The following is a 13,859-nucleotide window of genomic DNA, read 5'->3' as shown; positions in this document are numbered from 1 at the left end:
TAAACTGTAAAAACACACAGAGAAAAGCTATAGCGCAGGTTAAAAAGGACACGAGTAAAAAGACACAGCAGTCTCAACAGGTACATGCATAGGAGACAACAAAATAACAAACAGGATAAGCCAAGCAGACAAGTGTTAAAAGCAATTACACATAGGCTACAACAGTAAACAGACCAGACAACACAGAGGGACATGGACAATATTTACAACCAAATGTACAGACATACAGACGTTGCTTTCAGTGCTGACAGGTTTGTGTGTTGAGTTTTAATTGATGGCTGAAGGATCTGTAGGATGTGTATGATATATCGATGTAAGTTGTCGTTGAAATCTTTCTGTAGACGCTGCAGCATTTATTTAATAAAGCAACTCTCATAAAAGCAACACATTGTCTTTCACTTCATAAAATGTGTAAATACAGTAGCTATGCAATAGGCCTATAGCCTATAAAACAGACAATAATTGGTTGAATAAGAGCATAGGCCTAACACACAACACACAAACTATAATTGCTATGAGAATGAGGTAATTGTGTTTGAAAATGAGTTTTGATTTACATAGGCCTAGTGTTCATGTTAAATGAGTTTTGATTGAAATAGTGTTCATGTTAAATGAGTTTTGATTTACATAGCCTAGTGTTCATGTTAAATTAGTTTTGATTGACATAGTGTTCATGTAGCGAAGCTTGTGTGCTTGCTGGGGGCAGAGCTTCTGGGCTTGCCTCGTGAAGTGTGCTGGATCGTGTATGAGGGCTCACGCGCTGTGATCGGTCAGAATCACGGAGATGGAGATAGGGACCGAGATGTCGGTCCTGGGACGCGGTTGAATTACCACTGTTGACCTGTCTGGGTGTAAGGCAGTCGGTCACCAGGGCCTGGCTGGTTGTAAGACAGCAGGGGTTCAATTCGGGTTCGGGATTACTTGTGCTAATGGTTGACATTATGAAGGAGTAAGAATACCTGAAGAAGTATGGAAGTCGAAGGAATCTCGAAGGAATCAAGCATAGCGTCACAGAACACCTTGTTTATATGCCCGCATTTTGGTGTATGACATCACGTCATTGGTGATGTCACAACGTTCGAGGGAGCTATGACATCATCGGTGTTATGTCTGACATCGCCGATGACCTCACAGGTGAACTCTATGCTATGACATCATTGTCATCGTTGATGATGTCATCATCATTACGTCGTGGCGCGCCGGCTGGTGGGCATCGACTGCCCCTAGAACAGGCCTGACGGTGGGCCATTATGGACCGTTTCTACAGTTCATGTTAAATGACTTTTGATTTACATAATGTTCATGTTAAATGAGTTTTGATTTACATAGCCTAGTGTTCATGGTAAATGAGTTTTGATTTAGGCTACATAATAGCCTATGTATTAGGAATAGGTTGTTGTTAGTGTAAGTGTAAGGAGATCACAAAAGTCAAGAGGTATGACATAGATGCAAGTAGTTGCAACCAGGGTTAAAAGTTAAACAACTGTAAAAATAAATAAAAATGGAGCACCCTCTAGTCTCTGATAGCATGATGAATAAAAGATAGTTTGTAAACATCAATTCAATGGGTGCAACATATAAAGGGTAGTGAAACGGCCACAATGCAATTCACGACATGCAAAAAACAACAAACTGTGAAACATGTACTCATGGAATGTAACTGTTATGACACACAAGAAAGAGAAAGGCTGTATGCTGCTGTATTAAGCCTGGGCACAAAGACTGTATGAATGAAGAGCTGCTGAATCCGAGAATCAGGCAAGGACTGTGAAAGCAGTCCTTGAATTCATCGCCGCCACAGCAGGATTACTCCTGTAATTATCGTGCGTTCTTTTATCGCAAAAGAACTGGGATGTGGAGGCTAAATGACGTCACATCCGTTTGGTTAGCATTCCATTTGCAGAAAAGTTGAGCTGTTCACTGATCAGATCCACTCGCTAGCCAGGCTAGCCATTGTTAGCAATAACAGTTAAAACAAGGCATTTCGTGGCATTTTGGGCATACAAACAATGCAGCCTCATGTCCACACAGATAGAAGTAGGCGTGCTGTGTGTACAGCTGATTTAATGAGACACAAACAAGACAGAAGTGCTAAAGGGGACTGCCCCCTAGTCCGATACCTCACGAGTCCGACACCTCATGGTTTTGGGTTAGGGTCTGGGGGAGGTTAGGTTTAGGCGTGGGGGTGGGAGAGGTTAGGTTTTGGGTTAGGGTCTGGGGGAAGTTAGCCTCTTTTTTCGGACTCGTGAGGTGTCGGACTCGTGAGGTATCGGACTCGTGCCATGGCACCGTGCTAAATAGCATTTATACAATTACAACTATCGTGCATTCCTTTATAACTGGGGACTGGTAATCTTACGACTTCAAAGGTCATGAGCTGGGCGGTGACGTCATCAGAGCTGGTATTTCCCATTCCAAACTCGTAGGAGCCTCAGCAGCCCCAACCTAAAAATCCAAGATGGCTGCGCCGCGCAACAACAGTAGTTATAATCGTAGTAATATTGTTTAGCACTTCTGTTTTGTTTGTGTCTCATTAAATCAGCTGTACACACAGCACTGCCTAACATCTATCTGTGTGGACATGCGGCTGCAGTGTTTGTATGCGCAAAATGCCGCGAAATGCCTTGTTATCAAGTGCAACTGTTATTGCTAACAATGGCTAGCCTGGCTAGTGACTGGATCTGACCAATGAACAGTGAACTTCCCAGCTCAAGTTTTCTGCAAATGGAACGCTAACAAAACGGATGTGATGTCATTTAGCCTCCACATCCCAGTTATTTTGCGATAAAGGAACGCATGACTACTGTTGTTGCGCGGATCAGCCATCTTGGATTTTTTTACGTCGGGGCTGCTGAGGCTCCTATGAGTTTGGAATGGGAAATACCAGCTCTAGTGACATCACGTCCCAGCTCATGAACTTTGAACCGGTAAGATTACCAGTTCCCAGTTATAAAGGAATGCACGATTACTCCATAAACAGTAATATTTCCGACCAGTGAGAGGCAGCAATGTGCCGTAAGGCATCTAGTCTGCCGGAAAGCTATCAGAAGAAGAAGAAGAACAATGCAATTCATGACGTTCGCTGCGTTTCGAGCCTGTGGATGAGAAAGTGTTTGTCCCTCAGGGTCATCCGTAGTTTCTGACAACAAACAGTGGTGCCATGATGGCCGCTTCCACTGATCGCAGCAAAGGAGCCGAGCTATCTAAAGCGGAGTACCTAAAGCGTTATTTATCTGCTAACGATGATGTCAAGAAGTCGAAGGGGAAGGTTAAAAAGAAACTGAGTAAAGTTCCTGAGAAGAGGTGAGTCTGGGACAATATTTTAATAGATAACGCTAGATGTAACGTTATTGGCTGACTGTCCTGTTAGCCGTTTAGCTTTAGCCAACTAGCGCTACCTTTTCTTCATTGTCAACTCGTGAATCAAGTTGAACTATGTGTAACGCTAACTCTTCTTACATGTGATATTATCCAAGGCTGAAAATAGTGGACGACGATATAGACTGGAAACAGACGATGACTAAAGAGGAGAATGAGTTGGAGGAGGACGAAGAGGAAGCTCCAGTGGTGAGTTCGTTGGCTAACGTTAGCTAGCTAACCTGCCGCTAGTTAAGGGAGCGTGCCTATGTTCCCACAGCCCTATGTTCCCACAGCCCTATGTTCCCATATTTCTAAGATTTTTTTCAAAATTAGGCCCTATGTTCCCACAGCCCTTTCTTGACTATTTTATAGAGCAGCAACGCATCGAAAATAGAACAGTGGCGTAACATAGAGCAGCGCGTGTGCTGCACGTTGCACGCTGACAAGCCACGGCCAGTGTGAGTGTTTACATTAAATATAATTGACATCACTGGTCCACACTAACTCAAATGAATAACTCATTAACTCAAATCAACTCTCAATAACTGTCAAACTAGATGAATGACTTCAAAACCATTTACAGTTTGAGAGTTGATTTGAGTTAGAGTTAGTAATTTGAGTTAGTGTGGACCAGTGATGTCACTGGTCCACACTTTAACACTCAATAACTGTCAAATTAAATGACAGACTTCAAAACCGTTTACAGTTTTCTGATATACTACTGATGTTCTAATGATACAAAGCTGGTTGAAAATGAGCGAAGTGTTCCTTTAAGGAGCTAAGTTTAGCAAAGGACTGTCAAAATTATGCCAGAGAACAGCACATGTCCACAGGCCAGGGCTACTAGCAAACAATCAAAATAAGATAAATATATTTTTTATTTAAATAAATAAAAATATTGCACTATTTATGCAGTTAACTCAACCTTTATTGCACTATTTATGCAGTTCACTCAACATTTTTGTGCCAGGAACAGGCAATCTGCAAGTGCTGTCCTTTGAAGACTATTTCAAGAACAAAAAAATACAAAGCTCAGTTTACTATACTGTAAGTGAAATAGCCTAGGTTTAGCAAAGAAAGTGTCAAAATTGTGCCAGGGAACAGCACAATAGGCCATAGTCCTATTGTGTATTTTTTCATGATAATGTGTATTCTTGCATGATCAAAGGCACACAAAACTTTGAGACTGGTGTGGTTGTGCAACAAGACTATTGTTGGGAAATGTGGGAACACAGGGCCTTATTTTGGAAGAAAAAAAAATCTAAGAAATGTGGGAACATAGGGCTGTGGGAACATAGGGCTGAAATCTTAGAAATGTGGGAGCATAGGGCTGTGGGAACATAGGGCTGAAATCTTAGAAATGTGGGAGCATAGGGCTGTGGGAACATTGGGCTGTGGGAACATAGGGGTGACCCCGTTAAAAATGGTGCCATGGCACTAGTCCGATACCTCACGAGTCCGACACCTCACGAGTCCGAAAAAAGAGGCATTGGACAGACGTCTCATTAGTCCAACAGCTCCTTAACCCGACAACTAAAATCTCACTAATCCGACCGCTCGTTAGTCCGAAAATAATGGCTCTGACTGCAGTGCATGAGTTCTCATTCAGTCGAGACTGAATGTACAAAACGGCAAATTGTTCTGCTGGTTTTCTCTCCTTTCTCTCTCACCCCCTCCCTCCTCCTCCCTCTCCTCCCCCCTCTCCCTAATGAACATAATTATGTTTTTGATCATCCAATAGTTCCAGCACTGCATGGCTATTATGGCCTGATGACACGGAGGTCTAATTTATGATCAGACGTGCGTTATTAGATATGACAATATGGAAACGCACTCCAGAACAGGCTGGAATGAACGTCGTAGCCTATAGGCCTACTATTGTGTGTATTACAGCGGGTCGCGGTCTGTTTAATTAGGCATCATGCGTGTCGATATAAACACATGATCAACAGTGATCATTTGGATGCGCGCATGGAGACCATTGGGTCGGATTCTGATCCGCTCCCATGATGAAGATATAGGCTAGCTACAAACACACACACACACACTCTCCCTCTCTCTCTCTCTCTCTCTCTCTCTCTGCGTGTGTGTGTATGTGCGCGTGAGTGCGCTCACTGCGCATCTCTCCCCCTCTGTTTTTTAGACGCAACTGGAACAGAACTGAACTCCTTTCCCCGCAGCCGTCTCAGTGCATAGCCTATGGCTACTCCTTCCGAATTGCGCACTCCTTATAAACTGCTTGGCTTGGATGCACGGGGACGCGCGCTGCATCTGAGAGCCGTGATTGTATTTCATATTATTTGGTTCTCTGTGTACTGACTTAATGCGTTCCAGCTAAGAAATAACAGCCATATGCCTGTTAAAACGTATTTTGCCATACTAGAGCATCCCATTCATGGTGTGTTTTGTTTGTTTGTCTGTCTGTCACATGGCACATTCATTAGGCCATTTGTTACTTTTTCTGTTAATTGCTTGAGTCACTAAATGTGGTGAAATATTGACTGTTATTTCAGATGAGTATTTCTTTGTTTATCTAATAGGTTCAAATGCTAATATCGCCAAATTAGCCTAGGCTATAGCTATGTTTGCTGCTCCGGGCCCGATATGCGCTTTAGAGTGTGCGTTCTCAAGGTGTAGCCTATTTCTTTTGCTCTGTGGGAGATCTCCCACAGTGGAGTGGGGGAGAAAGCAAGCGGGACAGCTGTGCCCAGTCCCTGAACAGCGGCTGGGCGATTCTGAACAACACAGAGTGCAAACAATCGCCCCGAGTAGTGCTTTGTCTGTCACAATCAATTTCATTTAGTTTTTATTCAATCAGAAATATTATTATCTAATAAAATAGTCACACTGTAAAAAAAAAAAAAAAAAAAAAAAAGTGTGGCAGCCGACATCTAAATAAAGGCAGCCGACATCTAAATAAAGGCTATTTCTCACCATGTCTGAGTCGCACTCAAGAACATCCTTTCCCAGGCAGGCTGATGTCGCTGTCCATCGGCAGGGGTGCTGAAATGTAGCCTAAACCAACTGTAAAAACTAATATTTTATTGTAGGCTACTGCTTTAGGATACTTAAGTTTCCTCTTCTCTCTCTCTTTCTCTCTCCACTCCACAGCTGTCCACGTAATCTAACATTATGCCTCCACTCGGGAGTCGGGAGTAGCCTACGGGCCGGCGGGAGGATGACATGACTGAGGGTGCAGTTATGGGGAGGGGGCTGATCTTTTTTTTTGTAGTAAAACATATACCCGCCATGCCTATTTCTGCACTTTTTAACCATGCAATAGCATCTGAAAGGCTAAATAACAACACAAGAAACATAAAGACTACTGTTTCGAAATCAAGTAAAATATTTATTTCACAGCAGTGGTGAAATGAAGGCAGTATTAAACCTGAGTGTCCTTGCACAATGCAAAATGTCGGGAACTGTCTGCACTCTGAGTCTGAACATACAGTCTATGCACAATCACGAAAGATAGAATGTAGTTGACTACAAAAATAAACAAAACCTAAACAAAATAATAGTCAGTGATCAGATCGTGTTGTCTGCTCATATGTGGGTGCAGCTTGCTCTCTCTCCTCTCTCATTGACGTCACTGCAAATTTCACTTCTCCATGGTTTCCATTCTGTGGATTGCTACAACTGAGAAAAAAATAGTCTAGAATTAGGGCCGAAAGTTCAATTCACCATGAAAAGTAGACTGTTTGAATCAAAGTGATGTGTGTCTATCTCTCCTAGCTCCGTTCAATTACAGGAGGGATTCGGCTAGGATGTTTACTGGCCGCGGCCAATGCAACCAGTATGTTCCAAAATGCTGGCCTTATAGAATATTTACCAACCCAGTCAAAATGTAGCTATTGAAAAAACATTGATTTAATCATTTTTTACATACATAACATATTTTTAGCAAACAAAATTTTCATTTTAAAATCATTTTTGTTGACGTTTATTTCAAAATAATTATCTATGCACTGCTTGCAGTGCAAAGGAGAGCCTCACCACTAGTTAATTAATTAATTCGGTTCAGGTTTGAATTTACCTTCAGAAATAACATTTAAACAGCAATAAAACACACAAAACAAAGGCTATGCAATCATCCAAGAAATGTGTTTTATCGATATAAGGGCGGCCCGACCTCTTCTCAGGAGTAGCAGGAGCTTGATGCTTTTCTGTCATCTTTCTGGTCTCGGCTGAAGTAGCCTACTTGCACCACTATGGTCTGCTTTGCCATTTTGATCTCGTGTTGGCTGTCCGCGGGAATCGGGATGCTGCTGCTCTGTGCATATGGTGAATGGCGGACTACAGTTAAAGAGACACAGTTGGCTAGATTTTTCCTTTTTTCACCAAACACTCCACATAGGCCTATATATGAGGTTCAAAACTATAGATCTCTGACACCTTGTAAAAACCAAAGCACAGCAAATAGGCTTCCCTGCCAATTCTGAAACAACAGAGCTATGTTTATAGGCGGTACAGTAGTATAATTGGACCATTCTCGTAACATTCTTGGATGTATTGCTCCACTAGATGGTAAAATCTGTTGTAGGCTACTGCATCCGACACAATGTCACGGTCGCAATGTAGGCCTACATACAGATTTTTATTAACTACACCGCACACACACACACACACACACACACACACACGTGCACCCGCGACATCATAAACAATCATAATAATAATAATAATAATAATAATAATTATGATAATATAAATAATAATAATAACAATAATAACATACAAATAATAACAATAACAATGATAATAATAACGATGATGATGATAATAATAATAATAATAATAATAGTAACAACAATAACATAATAACACTAATAATATAATAATAATAATAATAATAAACAATAATAGTAGTAATAATAATAACTACAACAACAATAATAATAATAATAATAATAATAATAATAATAATAATAACAGCTTTATTTTATTTATTTTTTGGGACAGAGTTCACTCAAAAGGTAGCCTACATGTCGGCTGGGCTGGGCGTGTGTGTGTGTGTGTGTGTGTGTGTGTGTGTAGCTAGCCTATATCTTCATCGTGGGAGCGGATCAGAATCCGACCGGCAAGGTCTGTGCGCCCTGTCTCCATGTGTGCATCCAAATGATCACTGTTGATCATGTGTTTATATCGACACGCATGATGCCTGTAAACAGACCGCGACGCGCTGTAATACACACAATAGTAGGCATATAGGCTACGACGTTCCTTCCAGCCTGTTCTGGAGTGCGTTTCCATATTGTCATATCTAATAACGCATGTCTGATCATAAATTAGACCTCCGTGTCATCAGGCCATAATAGCCGTGCAGTGTCATAGCCTACTGGAAGTATCGGATGATCAAAACAAAGCATAATGTTCATGAGAGAGAGGGCGGAGGAGAGGGAGAGGGTGAGGGAGAAAGGAGAGAAAACCAGCAGCGGAGAAATTTGCCGTTGTGTAGGATACATTCAGTCTAGACTGAATGAGAACAATGACTCATGCGGCAGCAGTCAGAGCGTATTATCTTCGGACTAATGAGCGGTCGGATTAGTGAGATTTTCGCTGTCGGGTTAACGAGCGTAGGACTAATGAGGTGTCTGTCCAATGCATCATTTTTCGGACTCATGAGGTGTCGGTCTCGTGAGGTGTCGGACTAGGGGGCAGTCCCCGTTAAAAATAGTCTGCTACACCCATTACCAGTTGGGCCTTAAAGTCGAGCTGAACCCAAAAATGACTTATTTTCTTTTAGTTCACATACCTGGGTATTAGGGATGGGCATTTTGAGCAATTTAAATAGTCGAGTACTCTCCTTCTATTACGGACGAGTGCTCGAGCACTCGCGCAGGGGGGGGGGGGGGGGGGGGGGGGGGGGGTCTGTGTCATTACTATGGTAATGACTGAGCAGAGGTAATCTGCTGTGTGGGGGGCTGTTCACACATTACTGATATTGGGTGACGCTAAGCTAACATCTAAAGCCTACCTCAGACAGTAGCCTATCTCCGATGGTTGGATGGATGGCATAGCGCTTTGGAGCAGACACGTTGTGAAACAAGCGAAGGCATTTCCATGTCTTGTCCAGCAATGTCAGGTTATTGTCCAGTATCATCCATTTTACTTTATGATCACTGTTACATTAACGTAAATCCACGGATTACAAGGTCCGGTGTTCTGCCAAAAAGTGAAAACTGACCAGTGTGATTAACGTTACAGCTGCAGCTGAATAGTGATCACCATGAAGCGATTGTCTCCTAAAAAGTGATTCTTTCTCCACATTTCTTGTGACTAACGTTATGGGAAACGACAGTGTAGTCAGTAAACTAGTGCAATGTTTTGAATGAGTTTTATCGGGCGTGCGCTGTGAAGAAGCGTGCGGGAGCATATCTCCAGCCACCATTTTCGGGATGAGCTGGAAAACTTCCGGTTAAAACTTTCAAAATAATGTTACTTAAACAAAAGTAAAAAGCTTATTGATGCACGTTGGAGGAGAAAAAGTATTTCAACGAATGAAGCAGCAAACCTTGTATCAAAATACTCGTTGTGATGTTATATGGCGTGAAAAGACCAATACAGATAACATGATCACTCGCTCTCAACATAGTATGGCAACTTGCTGTAATGCAATGTATGAACTTTCCATGTTTTTGTTTTTTGAGATGCCGATTGCATTGTCCCCTCCACACACTCATGTTTTGATGAAACCGATAATCAATCTTTTTCCTTTCATTTTTACTCTCATTTTTTTACAACATCAATATCTTCTGGTATCCCCTGGTACATCTGTGCATGGAGCGGTCACAACATGGATTATCTTGGTTTTGAGATGGTAATGGCTTTCCCTCCCCTCGTTTGGATAGACTGGATTATTGTTGTTTCAGAGGCATGGTTTATTACTGATTGGAGAACTGGATGGTTTCGGATTAACCCTGTTGGCAAAGGTTTATATTTTTTCCACTTTGACTGCATGGATTACTTTTGTAATGAGGCACTAGCAGTGTTTTTCGTTTTTTTTTTTTTTTTCTCTTCCTTTTTTATTGTGCCTTGGAATACATCACTCCGGAGAGCTTTGTGTGTGTGTGCGTGTACGTGTGCGGGAGTGTGTTCGTGTGTGTGTGTGTGTGTGTGCCTGCGAACGCCTGCGAGCGTGTGTGTGTGTGTGTGTGTGTGTGTGTGCGCAAGTGTGCTGGGCGATGCAACTCGACCATAAACACTTTTTTAATAATCAATGACTGATACGACAAGACTGGAAAAGGATTATTCATTCCCATGTAATGACTCAGATGACGACGAGCACGAAGAAATGGATTTATTAGATAGCTTGAGCGAAAATCTACCCGCACAGGAGACCTACGAAAATCTGAACCTAAAAACTTTTGACTTTGCTGAACATAAAACGTATGACATTGAGAGCAACATAGATCCTGACAATCACTTCTACAACAACATTGACTGCAACTGTGAATATTATACTGATGATCAATTCAAACGTAACATAATAATGGATGGCACATTATCAATAATACACTTCAACAGCAGAAGTCTCTACAGCAACTTCACCCAGATTAAGCACTTTCTGAGACAATTCAAAAGGTTCACTGTCGTTGCTATCTCAGAAACCTGGCTCAATAAAGAGAAGGGAACAGATGTGGAGCTTGAGGGCTACGAGCTATTTTCTGTCAATAGAACAAACAAAAAGGGTGGAGGAGTCGCACTGTTTGTGAGCAACGAAGTTAATTCCAAATTAGTAGAAAGAATGTCAACAACAATAGAAAATGTAATGGAATGTGTTACGGTAGAGATCGAGGGTGTGAAATCAAAGAACACAATTATAACCTGTTTTTACAGAACCCCAGGATCATGTATTGACATATTCAACAATAAGATAACAGATATGTATAGTAACATGAATAATAACAAAATGCTCTTTGTATGTGGGGATTTCAATGTTGATCTACTTAACCCATACCAACATAAAAGCAATAGTGATTTCATCAACACAATGTACAGCACAAGTTTATTTCCCACCATATTAAAACCTACCAGAATAACAACTGACAGTGCCACATTAATATACAACATATTTACCAATGACATAGGATGCAGAATAGTGAGTGGAATCATTCTCAATGATATAAGTGATCACCTTCCAGTATTTGCAGTCATAACAAACCCCCTCAAAACTAACACCCCATGCAACACAGACACACATAAATTAACTCGCCATAGAACACCAGAAGTAGGGATGCACCGATATGAAAATTTTGGCCGATGCCGATAACCGATATTAACATTGCTGTTATGGCCGATAACCGATATTTACCGATGTCGATATGATCTGTATAAAACCACATTTTTATGATCATCACAATTTGTACATACTGAAAAACACATGTTAACACTGAATTTGAAAAAGTTATGCATTTCTTTATTTGCAAAGCCTTTGGAAAAGCCCATAAATCATAGATTTACTGCATTATTTCATATCAATGTGAAGAATTTGGCTGATAATGATAACCGATATTAACATTGCAACATCTAACCGATACCGATATGACCGATATGTTAAAAAATTACTAACATCGGCCGATACCGATATGATTGCCGATATATCGTGCATCCCTAACCAGAAGTAATAGAGACTAGGGCTGTCACTTTTCATTCGAAATTCGAATGCAACTTCGAATGTGGGGAGAGGGGTTCGTTTTCGAAATGTAATTTGAATGTTCAAATTTTTATTTTATTTTTTATTATTATTATTATTATTTTTTTATTTTTTTTATTTTTTTTATGAACCAAAATTAACCAACTGCTGCTTGCTGGTAATGTTAATCCCATGTCAGAAAAAGTCTCCAGATTTGTCGCGTTAGTCTCTTCTGAGAAAGATTGTCTCCAGGGTCTGAAAAGTTGTCTCGAGTTGGATGCAGCCAAGTTTGTGAGGCAGTGTTGTGACTGTGAGCGTCCAAGCTAACACGTCGGGCTGATGCCCGGTGGCCTGCAGTGGGTTGCACCAGCTGTGCGTAAGTTGAAACGTAAGCTAGTTTGAACGTAAAGTCTCACTAAGTCCGAGTTTACGCACTACTAAAAATATTTGGGTTGCACCAAGTGAAATAGTTACAACGTAGGCATAAGTTAGAACTTAAAATTTACACCTACGTCTTACTAGGTGTAAAGTCCTCCGTAAAATAGCAGTCGGCACGGATTGCAACTTGGCACCATGGCGCATCGTTGTTTTGCGTCCGCAACGCGCTCTCCGTGATAAATTACACCCTTTGATATTTATGACTCACGCTTTTGTTTCCCACAAGCTGCAGCACTGCATACAAATTAAAATAACCGCAACAATTTAGTGAGGCAGGATGGTGGTATAGCCTACAATACTGATGAAGAGCTCACAGATAAACGTTAACAGTAATATGAACCTAAACGAACGTTACTCAATAACGTTCTCATTTGATTAGTGTTGATGAAATATGAAAGCACTAATTTGCGGTGGGCAACATGTCCTGTTTTCACTCCACTTAAACAACCGTAAATAAACACCGTTTCCACCGTGCTTTTCACTGATTGGTCACAGATACTGTACACGTCATTGTCTGCGACACTATTTTGGTTAGTATGGACTTTAGGGTCTACTAGTTAAGATGTACCTTACGTCTCCGTGGTGCAACCAAACAAAGACACAACTTTAGTGTCAAACTAACTAGTTTGAACGTAGCAGTTAGTGTGGACTTTACACCCTAACTTAAGACAGAACTTACGTTCAGCTGGTGCAGCTGGACTGAAAAAAAAAAAAAAAAAAATTTATTAACCAAAAAACTTCGAATATATTCGAACGAATTTCGGGCAATTAAAGTTTGTTCGAATTTTATTTTGGGGAAAAAGTGACAGCCCTAATAGAGACTCTCAAGGGGGACCTATCGAGACAAGGCTGGAATGAAGTCTACTCCAAACCTGATCCAAATGCAGCATATAATGAATTCCTGACCACTTTCACAAATCTGTATGAGAAGCATTGTCCAACACGATCCAAGAGAAAGAACAAATATGATGACAAGCCATGGATAACCAGGGGTCTAGAAAATGCCTGTAAAAAGAAAAATTTACTATATAGGCAGTTCTTAAAAGCCAGAACAGAGGAAACAGAAAGGAAATATAAAAAATATAAAAATAAACTGATAAATATAATGAGGTCCAGTAAGAAGGATTATTACAACAACCAGTTGGAAAAGCACAAAAGCAACACGCAAGGCACATGGAAAGTACTGAACAGCATAATAAGAAAGGGTAAAGGAAAAATGGAATATCCAAATTACTTTACTAACAATAATCAACTAAATATAACCAAACTAAATGAAATTACAAATGAATTCAATGACTATTTTGTAAATGTTGGATCTAACTTAGCAAAGGATATTGTGGATCCATTAAAAAAGGAGGGGATAGATGAGAATATTATCGTTTCAAATCGAGACACCATCTTTCTGAAAAGAATTGAGGAAAAAGAA

At 40.8% G+C, this 13,859-nt stretch overlaps 1 protein-coding gene across 1 annotated transcript in view; it reads left to right on the top strand.

Moving 5' to 3' along the window:
- Positions 1-3,160: 3,160 nt before the first annotated feature.
- bud13 (BUD13 homolog) overlaps positions 3,161-13,859 on the top strand; it is a gene marked incomplete at its 5' end in the record, with an annotated part of 30,294 nt that continues 19,595 nt past the window's right edge. Inside the window, 2 exons of the mRNA XM_083647057.1 lie at positions 3,161-3,303; positions 3,477-3,567. Coding sequence (XP_083503183.1) covers positions 3,161-3,303; positions 3,477-3,567 — 234 coding nt within the window. The remainder of the gene's footprint in view (positions 3,304-3,476; positions 3,568-13,859) is intronic.

Source organism: Poromitra crassiceps (assembly GCF_964638095.1).
Source record: "Poromitra crassiceps genome assembly, chromosome: 1".
Lineage (NCBI taxonomy): Eukaryota > Metazoa > Chordata > Actinopteri > Beryciformes > Melamphaidae > Poromitra > Poromitra crassiceps.
This window is presented reverse-complemented; position numbering and strand designations above follow the sequence as displayed.